The 24,388-nt window shown below is 37.1% G+C and overlaps 1 protein-coding gene across 1 annotated transcript in view; it reads right to left on the bottom strand.

Annotated features, from left to right (window-relative positions):
- The window catches only part of LOC105926480 (corticotropin-releasing factor receptor 1), a gene marked incomplete in the record, with an annotated part of 170,726 nt that overhangs the window by 37,303 nt on the left and 109,035 nt on the right, over window positions 1–24,388 (bottom strand). The window contains 2 exon segments of the mRNA XM_036142068.1: window positions 10,718–10,771; window positions 21,329–21,435. Coding sequence (XP_035997961.1) covers window positions 10,718–10,771; window positions 21,329–21,435 — 161 coding nt within the window.

Here is a 24,388-nt window from a genome sequence, read left to right as displayed (position 1 = left end):
AAAAAAAAAAAAAACATCTGTCAAGATTACATATGACTATAATGGAGAAATTAGACAGACCTTTATTCCTTCATGTTCAGCATGTATTGATAACATATACCCGTTTCTTCTTTCTTTTTAAGTCAAGGCAAATGTTTTAAGATGCTAAAAATTAATTTTAGTTTCAGATTAAACATGTGAAAATATTGCAATGACTCCAAGGTGCAGAGGCACTTGTAACAAATCTAAGCAAGGGTGAATTCAAAACGTATATTCAGACGCACATATTTTGTCAAAACAAAGGTTGCTACCAGAAATCAATCAGTAAATATCAGGTGCACTGCAAAAGCAGAACTAAAAATAAATAAAATTTCTTAAAAATTAGAGTATTTGTCCTTGATTTGAGCAGATAAATAAGATGATCTGCTAATGGAATACGATTTATGCACTTAAAATGGGAACAACTCATCTCCATCATCTTATTTCAAGTGCAGGATGTCTAATTATCTTATTTTAGGGGCCAAAATACCCGTAAAAAATACTCATTCCATTGGCATATAATCTTATTTACCTGCTAAAATCAAGGACAAAAACCCTATTTTTAAGAACATTTTACTTATTTTTAGATGCCTTTTTGGAGTGTGAAAGTATATTTTAATGGACATGGTGGGACTTTCCATTATGTTTATTTTTTATTTTTAAAAGATTGTTGGCACTTGTTACCTTTATCCAGTAGTAGCTTGACCAAAAGTAGGGCATAATGAAGAAGTAATGAAGTGTAATAAATAGATCCAAGAGAAAGGATCAACTATTGACGCAGACAGCGCGTCACAATCTTCAGAGTGTAAGAGCATAAGACCTTGGGGTTCAAAAGGCTTCAAGCTTAAGGTTGGTGTGACGGTCAAATTAACTGTTAAAAAAGTTCTTGAACGTTAATTTATTGTTTAGGAAAATTTCTCTTTAGATTGCAGCAGTAGAAGACGTGTGGTTTATTCTTGGTTTTATAATCTTTGTATTTGCCTGTTTGTCTTGTTGACTTTATTATCAGTACATGAAAATAATAACATAATTTTTTTCAATAAAGGCTGGTTTACACGGCAAGATTTTAAAATAGTCGGTCGATTTACAAAGCCTGAGAGACACCGCATGTAACCATAAAGAATCTTAGAATAAACAGGTTTGCCCGTACAGTGTGTGGTGTCCGTACAGACGCACTGCAAAAACAGAACTAAAAATAAGTAAAATGTTGTTAAAATAAGTGTATTTTTCCTTTACTTGAGCAGGTAAACAAGATGATCTACCAATAGAATAAGATTTTTTCACTTGAAATAAGATGATGGAGATGAGTTGTTCCTATTTTAAGTGCAGTATATCTAATTATCTTATTTTAGGGGTCAAAATACTCATTCCACTGGCAGATCATCTTATTTACCTGCTCAAATCTAGGACAAAAACACAAATTTTAAGAACATTTTACTTAATTTTAGATCCTTTTTGCACACAGCACGCACAAACAGATTTCACTCAGGATCAGTCATATGTCAGTCGGGAAATCTTGCAAAACCTATCAAAATCAAATGTGAGCTCAGAGTGAATAAACGTGGACGACGAGGAAGAAGAATGGCGATAGTTTGTGGACTAATTTTAACAGGTGAGTTGTTTTTTCCTCTCTCTGGGTTTCCCTCACCTCACTTTCTGATTGGCTACAAGTCACATTCAACAGGCTGTGTGCTCGTTTGTCCTCGGGGGACACCAAACACTAGGATATCGGGACAAGACAATCCGACATGTTGAATATCCCCGATTCGAGGTCGGAGTGGTCCCGACGTTCCACCGAGCGGACCTGATCGCTCTTAAGACATCACACACGGCAGGAAAATCTTATCTTATCTTATAAAAGTTATCTTAAGAGCCACGCCGACAGTAAGGGATTGTCGGAAGGGGAAGATCGGGGCGAAAATGGGGCAGACTTTGTGAACCAGCCTTAACTTTTCGTGTTAAAGTTAAATGAATTAAGCTTTTATTCCAAAATGAACTCCTAAAAATTCTCATGCAATCTTTAGCTGCCCTCATCGCTAATTACTAATCAATCATGTATTTGAGAAATACCCCAAAATTTCTGTCTTTTTTACAAGTACAGATTATTCAGTTGGAGGGAGAGAAATCATGCCTATAAATAAGAAAGGCAGCCCCAGGAATAGAAAGATACTACATCAACACTTGGAACATGTGCTAATAATCGCTACTGTATCATGTATTTTAAAAGCATATTTTCCGAACCAAATATGTTCAGGGTTTAAATAAAACACTTTTTTATACTTTTATTTAATTAAAAACCTGCTTCTCACTGTGTTTAATTTATACCTTTACCAGCATTTTTTTCCACTCGGTTTCTCTCAGATCACCTTGTGTCTTAGCAAACATTTCGCATCTTTTACTAGCAGATAATTTTGCTGTTTTAATGGGACATTTTGCAGGCATTTATCATCTAACCTCGTGCATCCTAAGATTTCTGCTGGTTTCCACATTTTGCCAATATGGGAGAGGTTGTCAATATGAACAAATCTGTAGTTCCCACAATCTTAATGGAACTTTTCAGTTTGCAAAATGTCTCCACGCTTTAATTTTTGTGTGCAAAGCCTTGGGTCGTTGTTTCAATAAAATAAAGGCACGGACTAAAAACTGCAAAAGTCCCCAAAAAACTGTGAGAGATCATCAGCTTTCAAAGTCCACAAAAAAAGTTTGGATGGTCAAAAGGAAAATAAATTCATCTAGTCTTTGAACACCAGTGCAGGACTTTTGGGTTGTGGGCTTGAAAAAAATTAGATAAATGGAGGAACAGTTACAACTGTATAAACATTTCTCTACTCCACCGCAAAAAAAATGCAATCGAAGAGACATTTTTTTCTGCACCTGTGTCAAAGTGACCTGAAATGTAAGCAGAAGAAAAATTTTATCGATCAGTAATGTCTGCTGGAGTTATTTCTTATCAGCATTTGCATCCTTGTGTGGTTCTAATGATGACTTTGTCAAGTTCTGGAAAAAGAACCAAGCAGTTTCCCCCAGAAGAGACAAAAATGTGCCAGTGGACATTCTTTCCTTTACTGGATGTCTAGCCGTTCTTGACAATTCCTGTCGACAACCGGCAACTTTCACAGGAAGCACAGTGCACGCCAATCTCATATGCAACACCTACTACTACTTTAGATTCTCTGACGACTAGGCCACACAGCTATGCATGCACCACAGCTTATAGATAAGGCAAGAGTTCTCACAAGAGTTTGAGGGACATTCGTATGAAGAATAGAGACCAGAAATACATAATTTTTTCCACACCGTTTTCTTTTTCCATACTTTCCCAGAACTGAAACCGTGTTTAACCCTGCTCTCTCTGAGACATAGCTATTGGCTAAGCTTTTACAGTAACTAAGTGTATGTGTTTCTCTCTTTCATCCTCCAGACTTGAAAACTGGCTCGGAGCTTATCTGCTAAGCTGTGTTTCTCGCATAGATGAAGTCACTAAAGGAGCTACTAAAGCCATAACACTTTTATGTTTCTCTCACATAGAAAGCACTCCTGGATCAGCGTATCTTTGTTCTTTTTGTGTATATGCTCCGTCTTCTTAAACCACCAGTCGGTCGTGGCAGATTGCTAGGGCTGTGTTAAAACAATTGATTTTACAATTATGAATCGATTTTCATATTCATTTCTAAAAAGCGATTCATATCACCTAAGATTGATTAAGAAAAATTCAATGTGAAATGTGTGAAGTGGCATTTTGTTACGCGGACATGTGTCCACGCTGACAGAGCTCAATTTTTTACGAACGCTCTACATACTCAACTAGCTAAACTAATCTTACCATCCCTTGCGCCGCTTTGTCCCACTGGGAAAAAGTGTGAGAATTATAGGAATTTATCACAAGAAAATGTGGACAACAGGTACGCTTGACTATGAAGGTAAAAGGTCAGTACCTTCATATTTTTATCAGTAAAGCACTGAGAGCTGATCTTAGCTTAACAGCCGTGTTAATCTGGCTATTAGTTCTTCTTCTGCTCTGGGACCTAAGCAGGACAAAAGCAAAACAAAGTATCAAGCTCCACCTGGTAGTCGGAAGCATGGACGCAACATACGTCACAGGAGCCTTCACACTCCAGTCTGGGAGGTGAATTTTTAATGTAATATTTTCTAATATTGAACCAGGTTACTGTCCCTTTTGGTTTAATAAAGTACTTTTGAATTGAACTGAATATATTTAGCAGCTGTAGATATCTCTGGTATCCTCTGTTATCTACCCTGGATCTGTTTGGGTATTTTGACCCACAGCATGTTTGTGAAAGCCATTGTCTCAACATTCAGGAAGAGGGTTTAGTCCTAGCCACCATTAACTACAATTACTTTATTAATTTGCAGTTAAATGTTAATATCATACTAGTACCAATATGTTTGAAAACTACACCATCATTAAATTCCGGTATCAGCTAAAAAATGTTTTTAATTCCAGTAATCCAATTTGAAATCGGATTGGACTGAAAAGAATTGGATTGATTGAAAATATTGAAATTTGAATCAATACCCAGCCCTAGAGTGGACCATTCCCATTGTGCCTGGTTCTGCTGGAGGTTTCTTCCTGTTAAAGGGGAATTTTCCTGTCCACTGTCACTACATGCATGCTCAGTATGAGAGACTGCTGCAAAGTCAATGAAACAGTGCAAGTAACGGTCACCTGTCTCTTCATCCAGGGGGAGTGAAGGCTACAAGTTACTGATTAGATGCAATCTGCTGGGTTTCCTTAGATTGAAATACTTTGAACTAATCTGTCTGTGTGATTTATTAGATGTATTTATTTACATTAAGTGTCTTGAGATGACGTGTCGTGAATTGGTGCTATCCAAATAAACTGAACTGAGCAGAAATATGTTCTTCGAAACTCAACAACATTAGCATGTATACAAACACTCGCCGATTAAAATGGCGCCTCCACTACGTCATACTACATGGACAATTTATTTATTTATTTAACAGAAAATATGAGCCAGTGTTTCATAAAAAAAAAATCATTATGGTAAAACAAAGATAATAAAGATTCTTGATCCTTGATATTGGGGCAGCCAATAACCATCAGCAATTTTGTAGAAACAACTATTTCTGTAACAATTATTATCATTTTTTTCCTCTGCTAAATAAACAGCTCAAATAAAAATTTTTTTTTTTCAAAATTCATTCTTTCATTATAGACTTTTCTCTTTGCAATTATGCCACTGCATGGCGTGATGAGTTTATTTCAGGGGTGCTACGAAGTGCGTGCCGTATATATTCCTAAATTTAGTCTGTAGTTTGTTTTTATGCTAGATTGATTAACATCAATATTTGAAGCCAAAGATAACGATCCAGCTTTACAGTTGCAAGCTTTATTTTAATTTAGCTCTGTGTCTGTATTTGCATTCCCCTGTAGACTCGTTCTCTGCAGCTAATGGGCAAACAAACCAAGTCTCTACTATGTGTCAGACACATAAAGTTGATTCTAATACATTTGGTGCTCCAGTGAGTTTTTTTCTGGCAGCAGGACGGTCCACGCGGGAGTGAATCATGATCAACCGCAGCGTATAACTTCATAGTAATGAAGGAACGTGACCCTCACAACCTAATGGTTTCAGAGAAACGGGATCCACCAGGCTCTGAATCTGCTGTCTTTTTTTATTAGCTTTGCCAACAATGTAAAAGAGAAATCAACAGACTTGTTGTTAATGCACTGGCTCACTGCTGAGGAGCTGAGGCAGTTTTTATCCTGGTAATATGCGGAAAAAAAGAGAACAAGTGCTCCCAATCAAAATGAAAACTGTGTCTGTGCTAATGAATAATGCATCCGGTTCTACAATGCTAATTTAATTACAACAGATAATTAATACACATTCATTCTCCTAATGTAATTTGGTTTGGCGTTGGCCTTTTCCTTTTCCTTTTATTACCAGAGCAGTTCAGTATCAAATGTCAAAGACAATCTTCGAGTCAACGACTTACTTCTCGTTGTCGTAGTACAGCTTCCCGATGGCCCACGCAACTATTATAGGGAAAGGTATACCTGAGGGGTGGAAAAAAAAAACCAGAGACACAGTGACACATTGTTCCTCGTCCTTCTCTGCGATTCCAGCCAGACAACTTTCCAGGGAATTTCTACTAAAATATGAAATTCATGTCCCTTTTTTTTCCCCAGCCAGAGCATCAACGCCTGCCAAGCTCTGTCAAAAGGAATTGCTGTTTGTGCCGTTGCCCATAGATGCATGCCAGGACTTGTCACCATCCGACTGTTTCAGTGTGTATGAATAAAGAGCAGACGATAATCCAGGGCGATGTGATGATTTGCGGATTTATAGAAGTTTAATAAGGCAGACAAACAGCAATTACTAACATCTAAACGATGCTAACAGAGGCATCAAATGGCCTGACAAGTCTTAACGTCACACATTCGAGGCTCAAGTTTCCTAATCTCTGGAAGCGTTCTGCCCCATTAGTCACTTACCTCAGCACTGAAATGTTAAACCACAAGAAGATTTACTAACAAAGCACCTCCAAAACCAATTAACTTTATTTTTGTGACAAAACCTTTGGATTTTGAAGCCGTAAAGTTACTCAGGGCTAGAAAGAAGATGGTTTTATTTATTGTTTTCACAGCAGTTCTGGAATGCACCGCCATCATGTCATCGTGCAGGACTTTTCCTGCAGCAAATGTAACTCAGCCAACACACAATACACCTAATCTCAGCAGTATAGAGTCTGGTTTGACAGTTTGAAAGGGGGAGCTTGTGAATTTTTCACGATACATTTCCCAGCTGCCACAAAAAAAAAAAAAAAAATCCCAGTGTCTCCATCCAGTTAACTCGCCTATTGTTGGTAAAATTTTCCTCTGTCCTTCACTTACGTCTTTTGGGATTAAGTGAGCACAAAGTGACGCGATGAAAATTTAAGCATTTAAACCGTTTGACATGGTACTCGGTTTCTCCCAATAAAAGGAAAACAAATAACAAAAAAACAAGGATATTTGCTTCTATGTTAGACGAGTGGGTTTAAACTCACTTTAGTGCAAAGAAGGATTGGGAGCTTAGTTGGATGATAGATTTTATTCTTTTAAATATTCAGCTTTAATCTAATATTATTAAAAACATATATAGATTTTTTCCAGCTAAACAGATAGTCAATACCAAAGATATATTTTGTAAACCTTTTTATCCTTTTTGTTTGAATTTCAATTGAGTTATAGATGTTATAGTTCACATTAAATGTGTAATAAATTCTGAAAATATTTAGTCTTGGTCTAATTTATTTTGCATTACAAAAGCTGGCATTTTACCAGTGGTATGAGGATTTTTTTTATATCCACATCATCTAAAAATCATTCTAAATTGCTTGTACTTATTTGATCTTGTTTAAGAATGACCAAAGTTAACCGAGACTATAACATTTTAACGTGCTAACATTTTCTAAAGAAATAATTAACTACCTATGTAGATTTCTGCAGACAACAAACAGGCTTAAAGCAGAGGCAACTGGACTTTCGCTCAGCTTTTCTGAAAATGTTTCAACACCTATCCAGGAGTCTGCGTCAACTCTATACAGCTGAAGTGCGTGCCACCAGAACTGACACAGACTTCTGGATACGTGTCAACACGTTTTTCAGAAAAGCTGAGCGAAGGTCTGGTCGCATCCAATTTAAGCGTGTTTGCTGTTGCGATGACATGGATTACTGAGAATATGCCCAGGTAAGTTTCTGTAGAAGAACAAAAACAAACAAAAAGAACTTTGCCAACAGGGGGCAACATGTAAGCTATGCTCTGAGATGTTTTTAGATTTTTCATCATTAGCAAAGTATTAGCTAAAACCAAATAGCAATAATCTGCATACCAAACAGCAAAGGTATCCGTTGTCTTTACACAAATCTACCTCTAAATCAGATGATTTTTTGGAGTGCCAAAAGGTATATTCAGGACCAAACAAACATGCATGAAAGAAGCTTCTAATCTGTCAAATAAACATTACTACATAAACGTTACTACATTCCTGGATGTAACAACTCTTCTAATTTATCTACCTGTCAGAAAAATAATTGAAGGACTTCCATAAAATATCTTGTGACAATGATTAAAGTTTCCATGCAATTGATTTGAGCATTTCAGACACGAAGATGTACATACACCAGCCGATGCAGATGAACATCCACTTGCGGAGCTTGTCGGTGGAGTATGTGAGGACAATCGCAGTGTGCAGGTAGCAGCCTTCTCCAAACATCCAAAAGAAGTTGGTGGAGTGGAAATAGTTGAATGACGCGGTGACGACGCGACACCAAATCTGAGGGAAAAAAAATGGGATAAGTAAAGCTTAGTTTGGAGAGGACTTTATTTACTTTTGAGTTATTACAAATTTTACTTATTGTATGCTTCCATGCCTGTAAATCAACACATCTCTCCACTGATTTATTATTTCACACATTAATTTGAAGACTCAGGGTTATGGGTTGGGCTTCTAGTGCCTTAAAGTCTTCTACCTAATAGTAAAACCAACTTGCAATACATTTTTTTCACTTCATAGCTTAAATTTGCTAACTCATCATGACATCAAACTCATAGGATATTTAATTACCTTGCTTTGCAGAGCCAACATAATCCATACAATATTATTCATGATCTTTAGCAACACAAAGAATCTTTAATTCTGTATTAGATAATATTTAACTCTACCAAAGATGAATTATTGATTTGTTTGTCATCAACACACTTTTACGTTTATTTGAGTTTATCTTTTTGTTTATTTTTATCCAGCACTCACAGAGATAGTGACACCTTGTCCATGTTGGGTGAAATCTTAAACGATTTTGCATAAAAAAAGGATCATCCATATAATAAAAAGTCCCTGTGAAACTCAGAAGCCACAACCAAATATATTTCCGGTCGTATTCCTTCTAGGTTGTTAAAGTAAAAGGAGGCTGCTGCATCAAAGCCTCACATAAACAAGTCCCTGGCAAAGCTTCGAATGTTAAACATGCCACCCCTGGACTCTGGAGCAGTGGTCACTTGCACAGCTCCTGAGACTCTTGGAGTACACCACTTGCCTGACTAATTTGTGTCCCGTTTAAAGTTTGGTGACATGGGGATTATGGTGTGTGGATGTGGGGCTTCATCCCTTAGTTCCATCTGAAATAACTAATACTTTTTCAACATATCAAAACATTTTGGACAAGTTTGTGCTCCTAACATTTGGGATCGATTTGGGGGTGGCTCTTCGCCGTTGCAACATGGCTGCACAGCAGCACAATAAGTAAGGTCCGCAAAGACATGATTAAGCAAGTTTGGTGTGGAAGAACTGGACTCGCCTGCACAGAGTACGGGCGTCAACCAGATAGAATACCTGATTGGAAACGGAGATGAATTAGAGCAGAGACTCTGAGCCAGGCCCTCTCGTCCGGCATCAGTGTCTGACCTGAAGCGTAGTTCAATAACATTACTAAACGATGTGAAAAACATTCCCATAAGAGTTGTACCTGTTAGAGTTGCAAATAATTTGATTTAACTGTAATCCCATTGGATTAAAAATAGGAGATTTCTTAAATGTGCATGTGTCTGGATTGTTTGATCCAGTTTGTTTTATGATTTCGATCTTATAAGGGGGTTTCCTTTAAACAAAACACACATCTTATTACAAATGTTTTTTTTTTGTTTAGTTTTTTTTGAGAAAAATGCAAAATGTCCTATATGAAAAATGGGGCTGATGTGTTTCAGCATGTTCCCAATTAACCTAACTCGGGTTTTTATTTAAATCTTTTCAGACACAACAAAGATTTTCTTGCAGGCAAACTTAATATAATCTTAATATAAACAAACCTGGTGGGTTAAACCTTGGTCATCTTTACTATTTTGCTTTTGCTTTTTGGGCTAAAATTTTCCATCCATGGTCAGTTGCCTGCTACTGGATTTTTGAGTCCAGTTAGTCCGATCAAAATTCTCGTAACCATTTTTTCTTCTTACTATTTTCTTACTTACTCGTGAAATTATTGTTTTGTAAATATATGACTGAATTGTTTCGATGTGCTGCACAGTTGTCTCCTGTCTTATCGTTGTTGTTGTCTGACTCTTCTATTTGCATCCTGTGTGGGGCACATTTGCACCTGCATTTCCAAGCTGCCAGGGGTGGGACTTTGATTAACACGTATCCCGAATTAATCAGATTGGATGAGCAACAGCAAAAAGGGCTGGTTGGCTAAACCGCAGAGAGCTGCGACCCAAGGAGAATCTTTGGGGAACCATTTACAGGCTAGCATGAAATCCAGTGGAAGCCAAACATACATACACTTATCTATTTGGCACACCATGCAGCTGAAATAGCTTGAAATTAGGGCCACAAAAACTATAACCCCACATAAACCCAAAATAGAATGGTAATGCTGAATAATCAAGTCAGATAAATTTTAGGGGCAAACAGATATAGTGTGATAATTACTTGTTATACTTAATATTTACTGTTTCTGTGCTTTTTTCCTGCGGTTTTGATGGGGCAGCGCCTGAGCACCCCATATTGACAAGCCGCCACTGTTACAAAGTAATAAAAAACAATATGGAAACAAAAAGAAATTTTGAGTTTTAGTCAGCTGCTTATACACAGCTTACGTTAACCACCACTCACCACGTTGCTTTCGTGCACCTCCGGACTCATGGTCAGCTGGACGATGAACCAAGCGGTGTTCGTCAGAATGAAGGCGGTGATGAGGTTCCAGTGTATGATGTTTCTGAGACATCGAATGCTCCTGAAGGAAGAATAAAAGAGAATAAACACAGTTCTTGAGACATTTACAATTTCATATTTAAAAACAGACTTAAATACAACCTGTAAAGGCAAGCACAGTCAAGACCATACCATACAAAATCAGAATTTAACCAATTAAAACCAGAGTTCTTCCGCCAATTAGAACCGCAAACTGACCACATAAAATTAGGAGGATTTATAAAAATAACAGAAATTTTGAGAATTTCTATTGTATTTAGACATTCATTTCCCCAGTAGCGGAATTCAATCTGAAGTAACATTTGAATCCTGTTGTTTTCACTGTTGTGTCATGTCCTTAAAGTGCAATATATTTTTAATGATGTAAATAAACCGACCCTGGGATGCAATTAAAGAATCTGCCTAAGTGCCTCCAAGCGAGTACTCCAAAATAGAACCACACAGCTGAATGGACAGAACAAGCCAACCTCAGTCATTGTAGTGACAGCCTCATTTGTCGTCACCAGCTGACGGCATTATCAGCCAGTCAAGGCTGCTCTCTCTTAGGCTGAGCGCGGGCGACATGATTTATTTTTTAGCACGCATACATTTTTAATAGGTGTCACTTGCACAGGCTTTGTGCTGACTGTGTAGGTGAGCATGGCCAGGAATTTTCCAGTTAGCTGGATTATTGTTTTTTTTATTAAGTAAGCAAGAAAGAAAAAAGAGCCTTTCTCAGTACTCCCAAGAAAAATGCTTCAAAGTGACGTTATTAACACAATAGCTTAGAAAGCTAAAAATAAAAACATTTATGGCTTCATTAATTGTGTTGTTTGACAATCAGGTGGCTTATTGCTCTCTGGTTCTGCTCTGAGGATTAGTGAGGCTGCTGTGCCAAAACTATGAGGGCTTTTTATTCAAAAGGTCGTATTAATTATGATGCATGACCTCACTTCCTGTGCCGATGTGCCAGTGGGGCCTGCTGGGTGTTAATTACAGGGAAAGGCTGAATCCTTCTGCATACAAATCTTAATGATACACTGTATCGTGCATTCATTGTTTTACTTGATCTTATTAAGCAGCTGTCACGCCACTTTCTAAAAACACTAGATTACACTTAATATGGCTGCAATGGAGTAATTAGATGCATTTTTTATATTATTGTAGGTTAAATCCGTCTTAAATAAAACAGTTTTCCTTCGGTTTGGTGACATGCTGCAGATTAATATCAGAGTAACTTGATGGCCTGTTAAGAGTATTATGTGGGACATAAAGAGCTACATTTTTGCACAGATACTACAGGATCTGGGACAGAGGTGCCCATGTCCAATCCTCCAAGTTACATACACTGGACTTTATTCAGAGGCATTGCTTTTACTATTTGGACTTCAAAACAAAAGTTTTAAATGTTGATTTAGAAAGTAGTGTCCTAATGATCAAAATCAATCCTCTGTCTCAGAGGAGAAAAAACCCCAAAAACCTTCAAACATTATTTCTTAATAGCTTATGGTGAAGTGAGTGATATTCCCAAGATTACAAAGTAATTAAAAAAGTTCTGAGCGCATATAGAGTAGGCCTATAGTACATGGAAATACTTTTCAGTAGTTTATTAGAATAGCTTGTTTAATTGGTCTATGTGACATCAGTATCAGAGACACTGGATTTTGGATATTTCAGTATCTGTAAGCATTAATAGTCACAATGAACACTTGTAATATATCACTCTGTGTAATAAATCACGATAATATGAGTTTCACTTTTTGAATATTGCAGTGGTTTTGTCATTATCTATCTGAGACGAGGCCAAGCAAAGACTTAATAGGTGCCCTGCTCAGTGTGGCCAAATGGGTTGTATATTGTTGATTCTAGTGGGCCCAAATTGCAAGCCGCATTTGGAGCCCACATTGTATCCACCCAACCTGAGCAAACCTGATGTGGGGTCCACATAAACATATTGGCTAGGACTTGATACTACATACATTTTTTTCATTACTGGCACGACATGAGGAGGTCTAGAAGCTAAATTTTTCATCATTTTTCAAAGTGCATCTCAAATATGCTGAAAAAGGGAAATATTTGGGTCATTTGGTCATGGATGATTTATGTTCAGTGTCAGGACCGTAAATAGTAAGCAGAAGGAGATGTGCAGAGCAGACATTTTATAAGTGCAGAGACAAGATCCTTTTCACAGCTTCTTGTGTTTCCATTTATAGAAGCAATCAACAAAATGTTTTAAGCTAAAGTGAAAATGCAAAAGGTAAGTGGCCAGTTTTCAGTTTTTTTTTTTTTTTTTAAATTTGCAAAATCTGACGGCCCTGTGTTTTAACCAGCACATATTCAAGAGTACTTGAGATGGTTATATTTCACTGAACCCTTTCACATTTATGAAATGCAACCCTTTTTACTTTATATCTGATGTGTTTTCTCCTGTTTTAATCATCAATTTTTCTCTGTGTTTGCAAGATTTGTGGGATTAGGCAGAACATCCCAACTGCAGCTACAATCAAAACAGACAACGACCTGAGCACTGTTGCTCAATAACATTAATTATTGCCACGGTTACAAACATTATTACACTGAAGCAGATAAAGGGAAAAAAAATCTTAGTAATAATTTTAATAATCCATGCAAGACGTTTTAAAGAAATCACATTTTGTTTAAATTAGTAATTGAATGAAAGTGTGTAATTTATTCAGAAGAGTTAGCAAATGCTTTACAAACGATTTAAAAAAAAAGAAAATCGCCTCAGTTACACACTGCTGCCGTCCCTTATAAGTAATCTGTGCACAGCCTCTCGTTAACTGGGAGACAGTATTGATCCTTCTGTTGTCTGGTCTAAGCGCCGAGGACAGGTACTGCAAGCAGACTAGTTCCTTTTGATCAGAAAGTCCTGCCTGGGCTTAATTTCGATGGAGTCATGGTATTGCATAGTAAGCTTTTAACTGGAGAATCATACATCACTCCCAGTCCCCAGTGAGGAGCTTCAGAGTGAAGATCCATTAATGTCAGTTCAGCTTGAGGATTCAGTTCTTACCATTTGTCAACCCCTGGTTCAATAAAAACCATTAAAACACCAGGTTTAAGACACATCAAAACAATTTTTTTTAAACAATAAAAAATTTACTACTTCGAAGATCACTTTGTGAATCTAGGCCATTTTTCGATGAAAATTAAATATGGATGTTGGTATGTACAGTTCAAACCAGACATTTGCACGCTCTGTATACAATTAAACTATCACGCAGTTTCTGCAAGTATCCTTACAAGGTATTTTCCTTGTGTTCTGGAGTTGATATCCATTCTCAGCTTTATGACAGCTGGGCATTGCTAGGCTGTTTATACCTGCATATGACAGCTTGAACAGATAAACGTGGCACCTTCAGACATCTGGAATCCATCCCTCAGGATGTGCTAGACTTCTAAAGGTCTTTAGATGTCATCACCGATTTCAATTGAGTTTCACACGATGTCCCTCAAGGAAGAATTGTGTTTGAGGTGTTGCTTTAAAATACATCTATAGGGGTGCTCCAATTAGTTCACATTTTGTGAGTTGACCTATCAGAAGTTTACAAATCCATGAGAACATCTAGTTTGCAGTAGACATTTTACGGATAGACTAGATGTGGTAACTATCAACCAGCTGCAATTGTTGGTTTAAAGGAACATTTTGATCTGCTGGGCGTGCTCTCCGCCATGTTGTTCCAACGCTGCGCCGCTCTGACGGTGGCAATTTAGGGCAGGGAGGTGCTAAGCCTCGAGTGGCAGCTGTTCACATGCACATACATACATGCGCGGCCGGCTCGGCTATGTAAACAAGAGACTGGAGAACAACATAGGGAGCGATATGATGTGACTTCATACCATAGTCCATCTGAAATATTACCTTTAGTTCTTCACATTATTTTTTTTAGTTCTTTCTATCTAAAATAAATACATTTCACTTACTGCCCATTTAAATACTTGATTATTTTGGTCGTTTACCTTGTGAATCTGAAAGTGTTTGCTTAAAGATTCCACCCCCACACAAAAGATAACAGAAAAAATTGTTAGCGGCTAAATTAAAAGAGTATCTACCTTGCTGTTAAGTACCAAGCCTGTGTTGGGTTGATTATTTCACAGAGAGTAACAGTAAGTCTCAGTATTTGCAGCAAATATTTCATAAAAGTCTTTTTGTTTCATGCGAAACTCAATCAGGCCAAATTCAAATCTAATTGCATGCAGTCCAATTGTTCCTTTGTCACTTTGCCATGGGTGAGTGAGCAACTATTCATTCCCAGTTGTTGTTTAACACTGTAGGAGATAAACCAGGCTCTTTTTTAGAGAAATGACACACTAAGGTCTATAAAGTAGACCCTACTTTATGTCAGTGGCTGGGTTACAAAAAGCTACATTTATGTTCATCCTAAATATTTAACAAACTGATAAAAAAAAATCTGTTAGAAAACCCATTTGGCGAAGAATGAAAAACATGTGGAAGATGTGGAGCACAGTGACCATAAAAGCATGTGAGGAAAGCTGAAGTTCAACAACAAGCAGAGAGCTATTAATTTTGGATGAGAGAGCGAGTACACTAAAACCATTGTCATATATACACAGTATATATATATATATATATATATATATATATATATATATATATATATATATATATATGTATATACAAACAGATTCAGCATATCATTCAAACTCAGTTCTCATTGTAAAGGGCCACTTACCCAGCTTGATTTACACTAGAACATAATCTGGTATAAAATCTTGAAACCCCAAATGTCCATCTTTTCCCTTGCAAGAAGTATTTTAAAGTTATATAGTTTAATTTTAATTTAATGTAAAAATGTAAAAATCATTTCAACTAATTTCTTATAAAAATGCTTTCACTTTGAAACAATGAACTGACAGTGAAGCCAAGTATTTAATGGTAAAACAAAGTTTGAATGCAGCGCACATTCTTTGGGGAATCAATGTTTGATGAACACAAAGTAAAGCTTTTGTTATTAATTTAACACCTATGTCACTGTGTTTAAATACATATTTGTCTGCAAAGGTGTGAATCATGCCATGTGCTTTTAATCAGAATAGCTGACGTCTTTCTTCCCCTCCGGTTCACATAAAGGTGCTAAAAGTTTTCATTTTAATTACAATGAATCGTTTGGGAGGCTTATCTTGTCAGCTGGAAAGAACAAATGTTTGTGAGTGTTAATTGAAACCATATTAGAGTCACTTTCAATTATATGTTCAAGGTTTAAGATGTGAAATGCTCTTGTAGTCTTCTAATAAGAGCTAGAAGGCAGTTTTTGAAACTTTCAAAGGCCCGGTGAAAGAAGTTTGTTAGAAAAATCACTAAGCTGGATAAGGTTAATACAAAACTTCGGTCGTAAAGAGCCGGATAGGATGGGCTCTATCAGCAGCTGAATCACATAGCAGGTAATAAAAGATAAGCAAAGCCCTTGTTAATAATCCAAACACACAATAAGTGGAAATATCCAGAAGGAACCCCACACAGGCCAGCAAAATGAAATCCCAAGCTCTGGCTTGAAGGAAACAGCTGCCAGTAGTAATTTTCCAAGACTCTCAGATCTTTCCCCCACAATATTAAAAAGGAATCTGCAGGCTGTTCTTTGCCACCCAACGATAGAGTTTAAAGTTTTTAAACACAAATTGCTTTCCAGCTGTCAGAGATAAGCAATGTCGTCCATGTTCCTAGAAACCCCTGATAGATCTTATCTCAAGGCTTTTCCTTCTTCTCATTTATGTTTCATTGGTTGATCAACCACCATAGAGGACTCATCAGGGCAAATGTGCGCTGGCAAAAAAAAACCCTTTAGAGCTTATTTGATTAGATTGTCCCCACCTTCGTTTGAGTTGGATTGATTCTCACACACACAGCAGGGCTGTTAATTACGTTGAAGAAATAGTTTGTTTCCACTTGTTTCCTGGCAGCATTGCTCTTGACTATGATACTAACGACCGGTATGACAGCTTTAGCTGCACTGAAACTGGTTCTTTTGTTATATTTCTGAAGTTGCTGGTTTGCATTTTTGCAAAATTTCTGTCTTTCACAAGGTGCACACATTTCCAAACATGCCTATTGATAACACTTGTTACTGCTGCAGTTTTCATCAGGTGTCGCTTAATATGTAACATCAGATTTAACGTGGACTCATAGGGAACCTGCATTTATCTTGAGATCAATGGGTTATCTTCCACTGGCTGCCAACGGACGAGGAATCAAGACAAATGTGGTTGAACACTCTAAATTTGAAGTGATCGCCGAAAGCCCGGCAGGTTTAAACTTGTAATGTAACGCCCACAGTGACCCAAATCCTAACCCATCTTTTGCTTTGGCTACGACTGACCATCAGAGAAGAAACTTCGGGTTCGTAACTGTAGCCATGCTGCATCCCCAGCTCAAAGCCTCCATTGATCCTGCAGCTTAGTTCTGCACATCGCCACTAGGCGGTACCCTAAGCAAGTCTCAGTTCAGCACGAGTGAGAAGTCTAAAAAATTTGGTCAAAATCCAGCTTTGTGAAAGAAGGATTAATGAAGACTTCATGTAGTATTTTTGAAAAAGTCATTAGAAATTATTGTCGATTATTAGACATTTTAAGCTTCTCAAGACCGTCGGGGATGGTCATTCACCACAGAAAGCTGTGAATTTGTTTCCAGTGGGCGGTGCTATAGTGGTGTCATTAATCTTCATACAAATGTGTTGAACAGTCCATGAGCAAAACAAGTCTTGAAACTTGTATGAATCAGAGTGTAAAAGAACGACAACCGCCAAAAATAGTCACAATACTATAGAGCCATCTGGCCAAGCCTTTTTTTAATTCCATCAACATTTTTAAATTTCACTAGGGACACTTTTGTGCCAACTATGGTGAGTTTTCGTATATGTTTAGGCCTCCAAAAAGCCAATTATTTTGTCATGAGATTACTAATAAGAAACATTGAAATTGCAACGGGCCTTTGCAGCGCTTAAGCTGCTTGGCCCCAATTATGTTTTCATCTCCGCTCTTGTCTGTAGCAGTGGAGTTGACAATGCAGATGAATATGCTGGTTAATGTAATCAGAGCAGCTTTCAATCTTCAAAAAAGAAAAGGACTGGTATGACAATATCCCATTTAAGACATAAAAGCTGATGTTCCCACAAATATATTGTCCCTATTTTCTCTGTTTTTTTTAGACTCTAGAAAGGATGGGCTGGAGGTTGCCAACATAATTCCTGTAAAGTACAACGGGATCAAGGAATAAGGTGGATAAAATGAAGCATTAAAATGGTCAGTTTCAACCAACATGTGTCAGCTAGTGATATTAATCGGGGTCATTACAGAACTCACCACATTCATCATTTAAAATAAGTATGAAAGTTAAAAAAAGCCTATAACCACCAATCAGAAACTTCCAGATGGGAGTGGGTTGATATGGACTTTGAATATTATCCAATATATTGTGGTGCTATTGTAAAAAAAAAGAGGTAAAAATGATGACAACATATAATTTACAGCTTCTCGCTGTCTTTTTTTTTAGGTAACTGTGTGGCTGTGACTGCAGGTAAATTATAGCCCAATAAACATAAATACTGCTTTTGCCATAGTGCTCTACTTGATTTATGAATGTGAATAGTTTTATTATGATTCATGTGGGAATATCTCAAATGATATGGACACTACAATGGGAAAGTAGGAGAGGAAATGAAGAACAAGAGGAAAAAAACAAAAGGTGAAAGAAAGAGGAGATAAAAGAAAGAATGAGAAAACAATTATTAAAAAAAACATGTACTTTGTTTAATTGAAAATCTGCAGTTCCTATATTGTCCACGAGGGGCGCTGTGTTTTAATCAGCAGATGGTAGAACTGAGCTTCAGATGTGGAAAATTGATTTTAAATAATTTCTTAATTTTTATCTGTTTGATGCATTTTGTCATGCAGGACAGTGTTTTTAAGTTCCAAAAAATGTGAATAAATGTTTTTCAACATTGTACAATCACTGTGATCAGTTCTTATGCATAATGCACTTAAGTAAATGTTTAACTGAGTAAAAGTATTGTTCAAATTGCACATATTTTTCTTAAAAATGCTGAGGTTATTCATAATATATTGTGTAAAAGTGAAATTCATTTAATAAAAAAATCAACAACAAGTCCACTTTTATTAGCTCTATTTAATCTTACAATGAGTTTACTCGTGTGGCCCTCTTGAGATCAGATTAAGCTGTATGCGGCCCCTAAACCAAAATGAGTTTGACACCCCTGGTCTAAAGAAACCAACAGCGGAGAACATGTCATAAATAGCAATCCTGATGATGCTGGCAGATTTTGGGGGTTTCAGACACCACTAATCAAAATTTATCTGAATCAAGATAAATCCAAATTCTTATCACAAATTTTTCTCGATAACAATAAAACGATACGATAAAGGCCCACACCTTCTTCCACACGCTTGCTCTACATACATGCCTCTTGACGGATAAAGCTGCCACACTCCACAACGGATCCACTACATGGCAGGAACAAAGTTTGACATGCTGAGTTGATCTATTAAAAATTATAATGGAAGCTTTATAGACTCAGCAAACCATGAAAATAAGGTAGAATGTAATCTATATTATGTTCAGTAAAAAAAATTATAGGGATAAGAGACTGTGAGCTTTTTACTTCCTCATACAAAATATTACCATATATTGTATCAATCAAGCTGATAGAGCTCCCATAAGCAATGGCTAGCAACAAATTGACAGCAGAAACTGCAAGATTTAAATGTAAAACATACCAGGACTGTGAGAATAATGGCTAATACCTACGGCAGTCAGTATTTGTTAAATTTGTATTATTTTCAAGACAAAGATTTCAGATGTCTAATGTTTTGCACATATTCCATCAGAACCTGTGGATACGAAAGGGATAAGGACAATTGTTCAACACCAAACATGAAAGCTTTGATAGTTAAAGCCCAAACACATTTCAAATCATCTATACAGAAACAGAGAAACCAGCATTGACCATGGCTTGAAGTTCTGAAAAAGAAGAAGGACTGAGTTTGGAATTTAGTTTTAGTTTAGAATACATAAAACGTTTGGATTTCCTTGTTTTATAAAGAAGGGGATTTACTCCTAAAATATTTGCATATAATAATATTTCCTCTACATAAAAACAACAACAACAAACATAAGAACCTTAAAAACAAATAAAATAAAATTTAGTTTTAAGTATATTCACACTTTCCCCAATGGTAACCTGGATTTTCTGATTTTTTTTAAAGGCATCTTAAGCCTGTGCATGAAAATATGAAGACAAAAATATGTCTCACATTATTCTGGCATATTTTTTTTATCCTTACCATCCTAAACAGGAAGGTGATTTGGAAGCCTGATTTGCTGTCAGAGAGTGGAAAAATTTGTTATTAGTTAGTTATTTTTTCTTAGTGTGTCTTCAGTGCATGTGTCCCCCTAATAAGTTCCCTTTAAATCATTTGGACTGTGTTGAACAACTCAGGATAGATCACATAACAATGGGCTGCTCTCCTCATGAAATCAGCCGTTTATTGAAATTTAATGTCCGGCCTTTTTTGGACTTTTGAAACGAGAACATTAAATCCCAAATTGCTTGCCATAATTTGGCCGGTTTGTGCTCAGACGAGAGGGGAGAATTGTAAAAAATGCAATAAAAATGCAGATGATTTCTACCTGAATCCATCAGGCCAAAATTGGCTTCTCAGGAACATTACCTATTTTTTGAAACCTCATCATAAATGCACAGCATTATTCTCCAGGAGAGCGGTGCGTTACTTGAGGCACATACAGCATGCCGCTGTAAGATCGCCATAAAACTGGTCATTTACGGTTAGATTCCACACGGAAAAATGTCACACGGCGCGGGCTGAAAATGCTCTACCTGCCATTAAAACACGAAATGTGCCCCCCCCTCCGCTCTTCTTTCTGCTCCTTTTTCTCTCCTCCTCGTTCCACAGCACTGCACCTTGGTGTTATAAGCTCTCTCGCTGTCGCACCGCCAAGTGACAGCCTTCCCTTGAATTGTTCTTGGTTTCATTACAAAGTCAAGAACATGAATAATAAATGCCAACTACTTCTCCAGCTTAATGCCATTTTTAGCTGGCCGACACTTGTCCTCCATCCCTGGCTAACAAACACACGGCGAGCATCAATGCAGTCCTGCAGAGCTTCTACTTATTATGCCTCTTTGTGCCCTTTCACGCTTTTCTCACTCCCCGGTGCTCTTTCTGGGATCGATAACGGCCCCGGCTATTGAGGGTGCTAAGACCTTTCTCTCGTTAACACACGTCTTATTTCGGTTTGAAGAAACCCTTGCCACCTCGTCCCAGCAGGCATCCACAGGACTGTTTTGATTTTCACCCCTTTTCGGGATGGGTTTATTATTCCCATTTGTGCGGAAGTGTGCCCTAGTTTTTGCGGGTGTCTAAACCCTTTTACATCTGCTGGATTGAGATAGCGAAGGTTTCATCCCATGGCCAAATGGGTTTTGAATAAGAACGAGAGAGTCTTTGAACCTCCCAGGATGTGGAGAATCCTGACGCTTTCTGTCACATCAAGGATGTCTTCGGGATTATCAGCACCAACACTTACCTCAAGCACAAGAAGAGGAAGAAGGCGATGAGCAGAGCCACCGTGGAGATGCAATGACCCACAAAGTTTATGATGATAGCGATTCTGTAGTGCATCATGCCTTTTTTCTGCAGAACAAACAGAGACATAGGATGAGTCTTTTGCGTTTTTATGATTGACAGCATTTGCATTTTCCAGATGGGGAAAGACAAAGAATCCTCTCATTTCTCAGTGTTTGAGTTCTGCCTCCTGCGGTGGTTTTGAAAAATGAGGCCAAAGCAAGAGTGTCAGGACTTGTATTATATTTAAATATATACTCCAAATTTTGGATATTATTATTCGATGAATTTTCAAATGTTAATACCTATCCAGCCTTATTTGTTTCTATTTATGTCTTTCAGAGTTTTGCTGTTGTTCGCTGTCTCTCCTTGAACAAATTATTCCTCAGTATTGTAGATATTATTGGGTAGTTGGATCCACGTGGTGCTTTTCAGATTTAGGAATCAGTTTCAGCAGCTTTGCAATCACTTATTGTGGTTGTTTGGGTATAGCTAACATCTAGCATGTGATGTTTGGGATTTGATGTTCGTTTGCTTTTGTTTTTTTAACATTTCCTTGTTGCTTATTTCTTTTGGCCAGCTTCAGTTTATTTATTGCTGTTATTTATTGTTAGAAAGGTGTTTCCGTATTAGTTTGTTCTTCTGCGCTTAGGATTCTTAACGGCGTTAGTCTTTTCCCCTTTGTTAGTAGTTTTTGTGTTTTAGTTCCTGCCAATTAGTCTCCCTCCCCCAGCTTTGCTGCGGTCATTCTGCCACAGCTGTTGCACATCTACTCTGACTAGTTTATCTGGTCCCTTTGTCCTTTTCCATCCCTGCCTTAGTATTTAAGCTCCTGGCTTTTCATCATTCCTTTTGGGATTTCCTGTTACATGGCTTGTGTTCCATGACCTGCTCTTCATGTGATTTCCCCTCTTTAAGTTCTCCTGATTTATTTTTTTTAAATCAAAGACAGTTTACTACATTCCGCTTCTGCATTTCGGTTCTTCACAAAGCTCAACATGACAATAGCTCTTTTGCAATTACTTTATAAAGGGGCATTCTGATAAAAAAAAAACACAACTTAGCCTTGGACTAAACAAGCTCAAAAATAAGCACATCCAAATTTCACTTAGAAAACACTTAGTCATAAAAAGCAGATGAAAACAACATTTAAAAGCAAGTTGTGCTAAAAAATGCAGTGTTTTCTTTTATGACTGTGTTGACTGTTGTAGTTTGTTGTTTTCTTGTTACCTAAACCTTTAAATTTAAAAGTGTTTTCACAAAATGCAGTATTTTGCATCAAGCAGAAAATTTAGCATTTTAGATCATAGTGTGAAATGGAAAAATACAAGATTTTGAAAACACAAAAGCAGAAAAACAAGGTTTTAGAGCAGAAAAAGAATGTAAAACAAATGAAAAGAAACTAAAATTCTTACATTTTCAGTTCCCCTATGTTCTTTAAAATGTTGAATTTCACGTTTGTCTTAAAGGATGCACATTTGTATTTCACTGAAAAATGTAAAATATTGAAGAAAGTTGAAACTCAAGCCGGGAGACTAACCTAATTTCAAAAATGTCTTTTTTTTTCTTCTTCTTGTCTTTCACAAACTTTTCTAGTACGTCACATTTTCTTTTTCATCGTGGTTTAAAAAATTTGCCATTTAAATCAGAGGAGTTGGGTTTTCTGCTTGTAAGATTTCTATTAGGCTGATTTGTAATTTTTGTTTGCTAATTCTTGAGGTTTCTGTTAATGTATAAATTATGGTTATTTTTTTTTATATATCTGCTGTACCCTGTTATACCTGCTTTTTTATGTAGCTGAATTGTTTTTCTCTTTTCTATTTGCATTTTTTAGTTGTGAAAGAAGGAAACTCTTCTACAGAGAATGCAAACACTAACTTTAGACACAGATTTGAGTAGAGTTAGAGGATAGGCCCAATCACAATCCATACATAATCCACCCAACCACCAAAAGATTAAAAAAACCAGCAAAAAACAATAAAAAAAATAAATAGATTCAGATAAAATTTTTAGATTTGGAGATACAATCAGAAGACTGCCTCATCCGCAGATTCTCTGCAAGACCAACGTATAGGAGTTTAAAGAGAATAAATTCACGTCTTCCTGTAAATTGGAGCCTAAGAATACTGTCTGTGACTTAGATATTCATTGTGATCGGATTTGGCACAACAACACCAGCAGTAATCTGTGCTGTGAAAGAATTTACGTAACCTGCTGGTGTCTATCCTGAGATTAAATGGGGGCATGTTTAATCCTCACCCCATCCACTCTCAAACAAGTCATCTGTTTCACTGTGTTTTGGTTCCCCGGCTCAAATCTGCAACTTAATAAGTCCGCTGTGGACACAGAACAAGATGTCAACAGCTCTTTTCTTTCCGACTTCAAATCATCCCGATATCTGCTGGATGCTTTAGTAATGAGTGTGGGGGGGGAGATGTGGAAATAAAGCTCTTCTTAAATGTATCATCGGATTATAATACTGTCGGGGTCAGGAAAAGATCAGTCATTGTGAAGACTGTTAGTTTCCTGATAAATGCAGAAAAATCCTTTTTGAGCACAACAACCAACAAATGATAGGTCTGAAAGCATTTCAAATCTATTTTAATCTAAAACTCACGTCACATGTGCAGTTCAGAGTGATAATCGTTTTTTTTTTTGCTTTCAAAAATTGGATAATCCCTCTGGTTTGACCCATGGCTGCAGCATTTCCAGTGCTTGTTATATTTCAGCTCGGTTCAATGGAAAACCAGCAAAAAAAAAAAAAACCTGGTGTAATTTTCCCAAGACAGAAATCCTATACTATATGAAACATCATTTCATCCATTTTAAACATCCATTCTTGCACACTCTTGAGCCGCTCTCTGATGAGTTCTGGCTTTCATTAGAGGATGGCAGGGCGGCGCAGCTTCTCACTGTTTGCCTCATTATGCCGGAAAACAAATGTTTTGATATCATCATATTACAAATGTGCAATTCGAACGGGCATTTTCAGAACGCTTCAACAAACTTTATGGATAATGCT

Source organism: Fundulus heteroclitus, chromosome 10 (genome assembly GCF_011125445.2).
Source record: "Fundulus heteroclitus isolate FHET01 chromosome 10, MU-UCD_Fhet_4.1, whole genome shotgun sequence".
In the NCBI taxonomy this organism is placed as follows: domain Eukaryota; kingdom Metazoa; phylum Chordata; class Actinopteri; order Cyprinodontiformes; family Fundulidae; genus Fundulus; species Fundulus heteroclitus.
The sequence above is the reverse complement of the archived record's forward strand: the minus strand, read 5'-3'. Positions and strand labels throughout refer to the sequence as shown.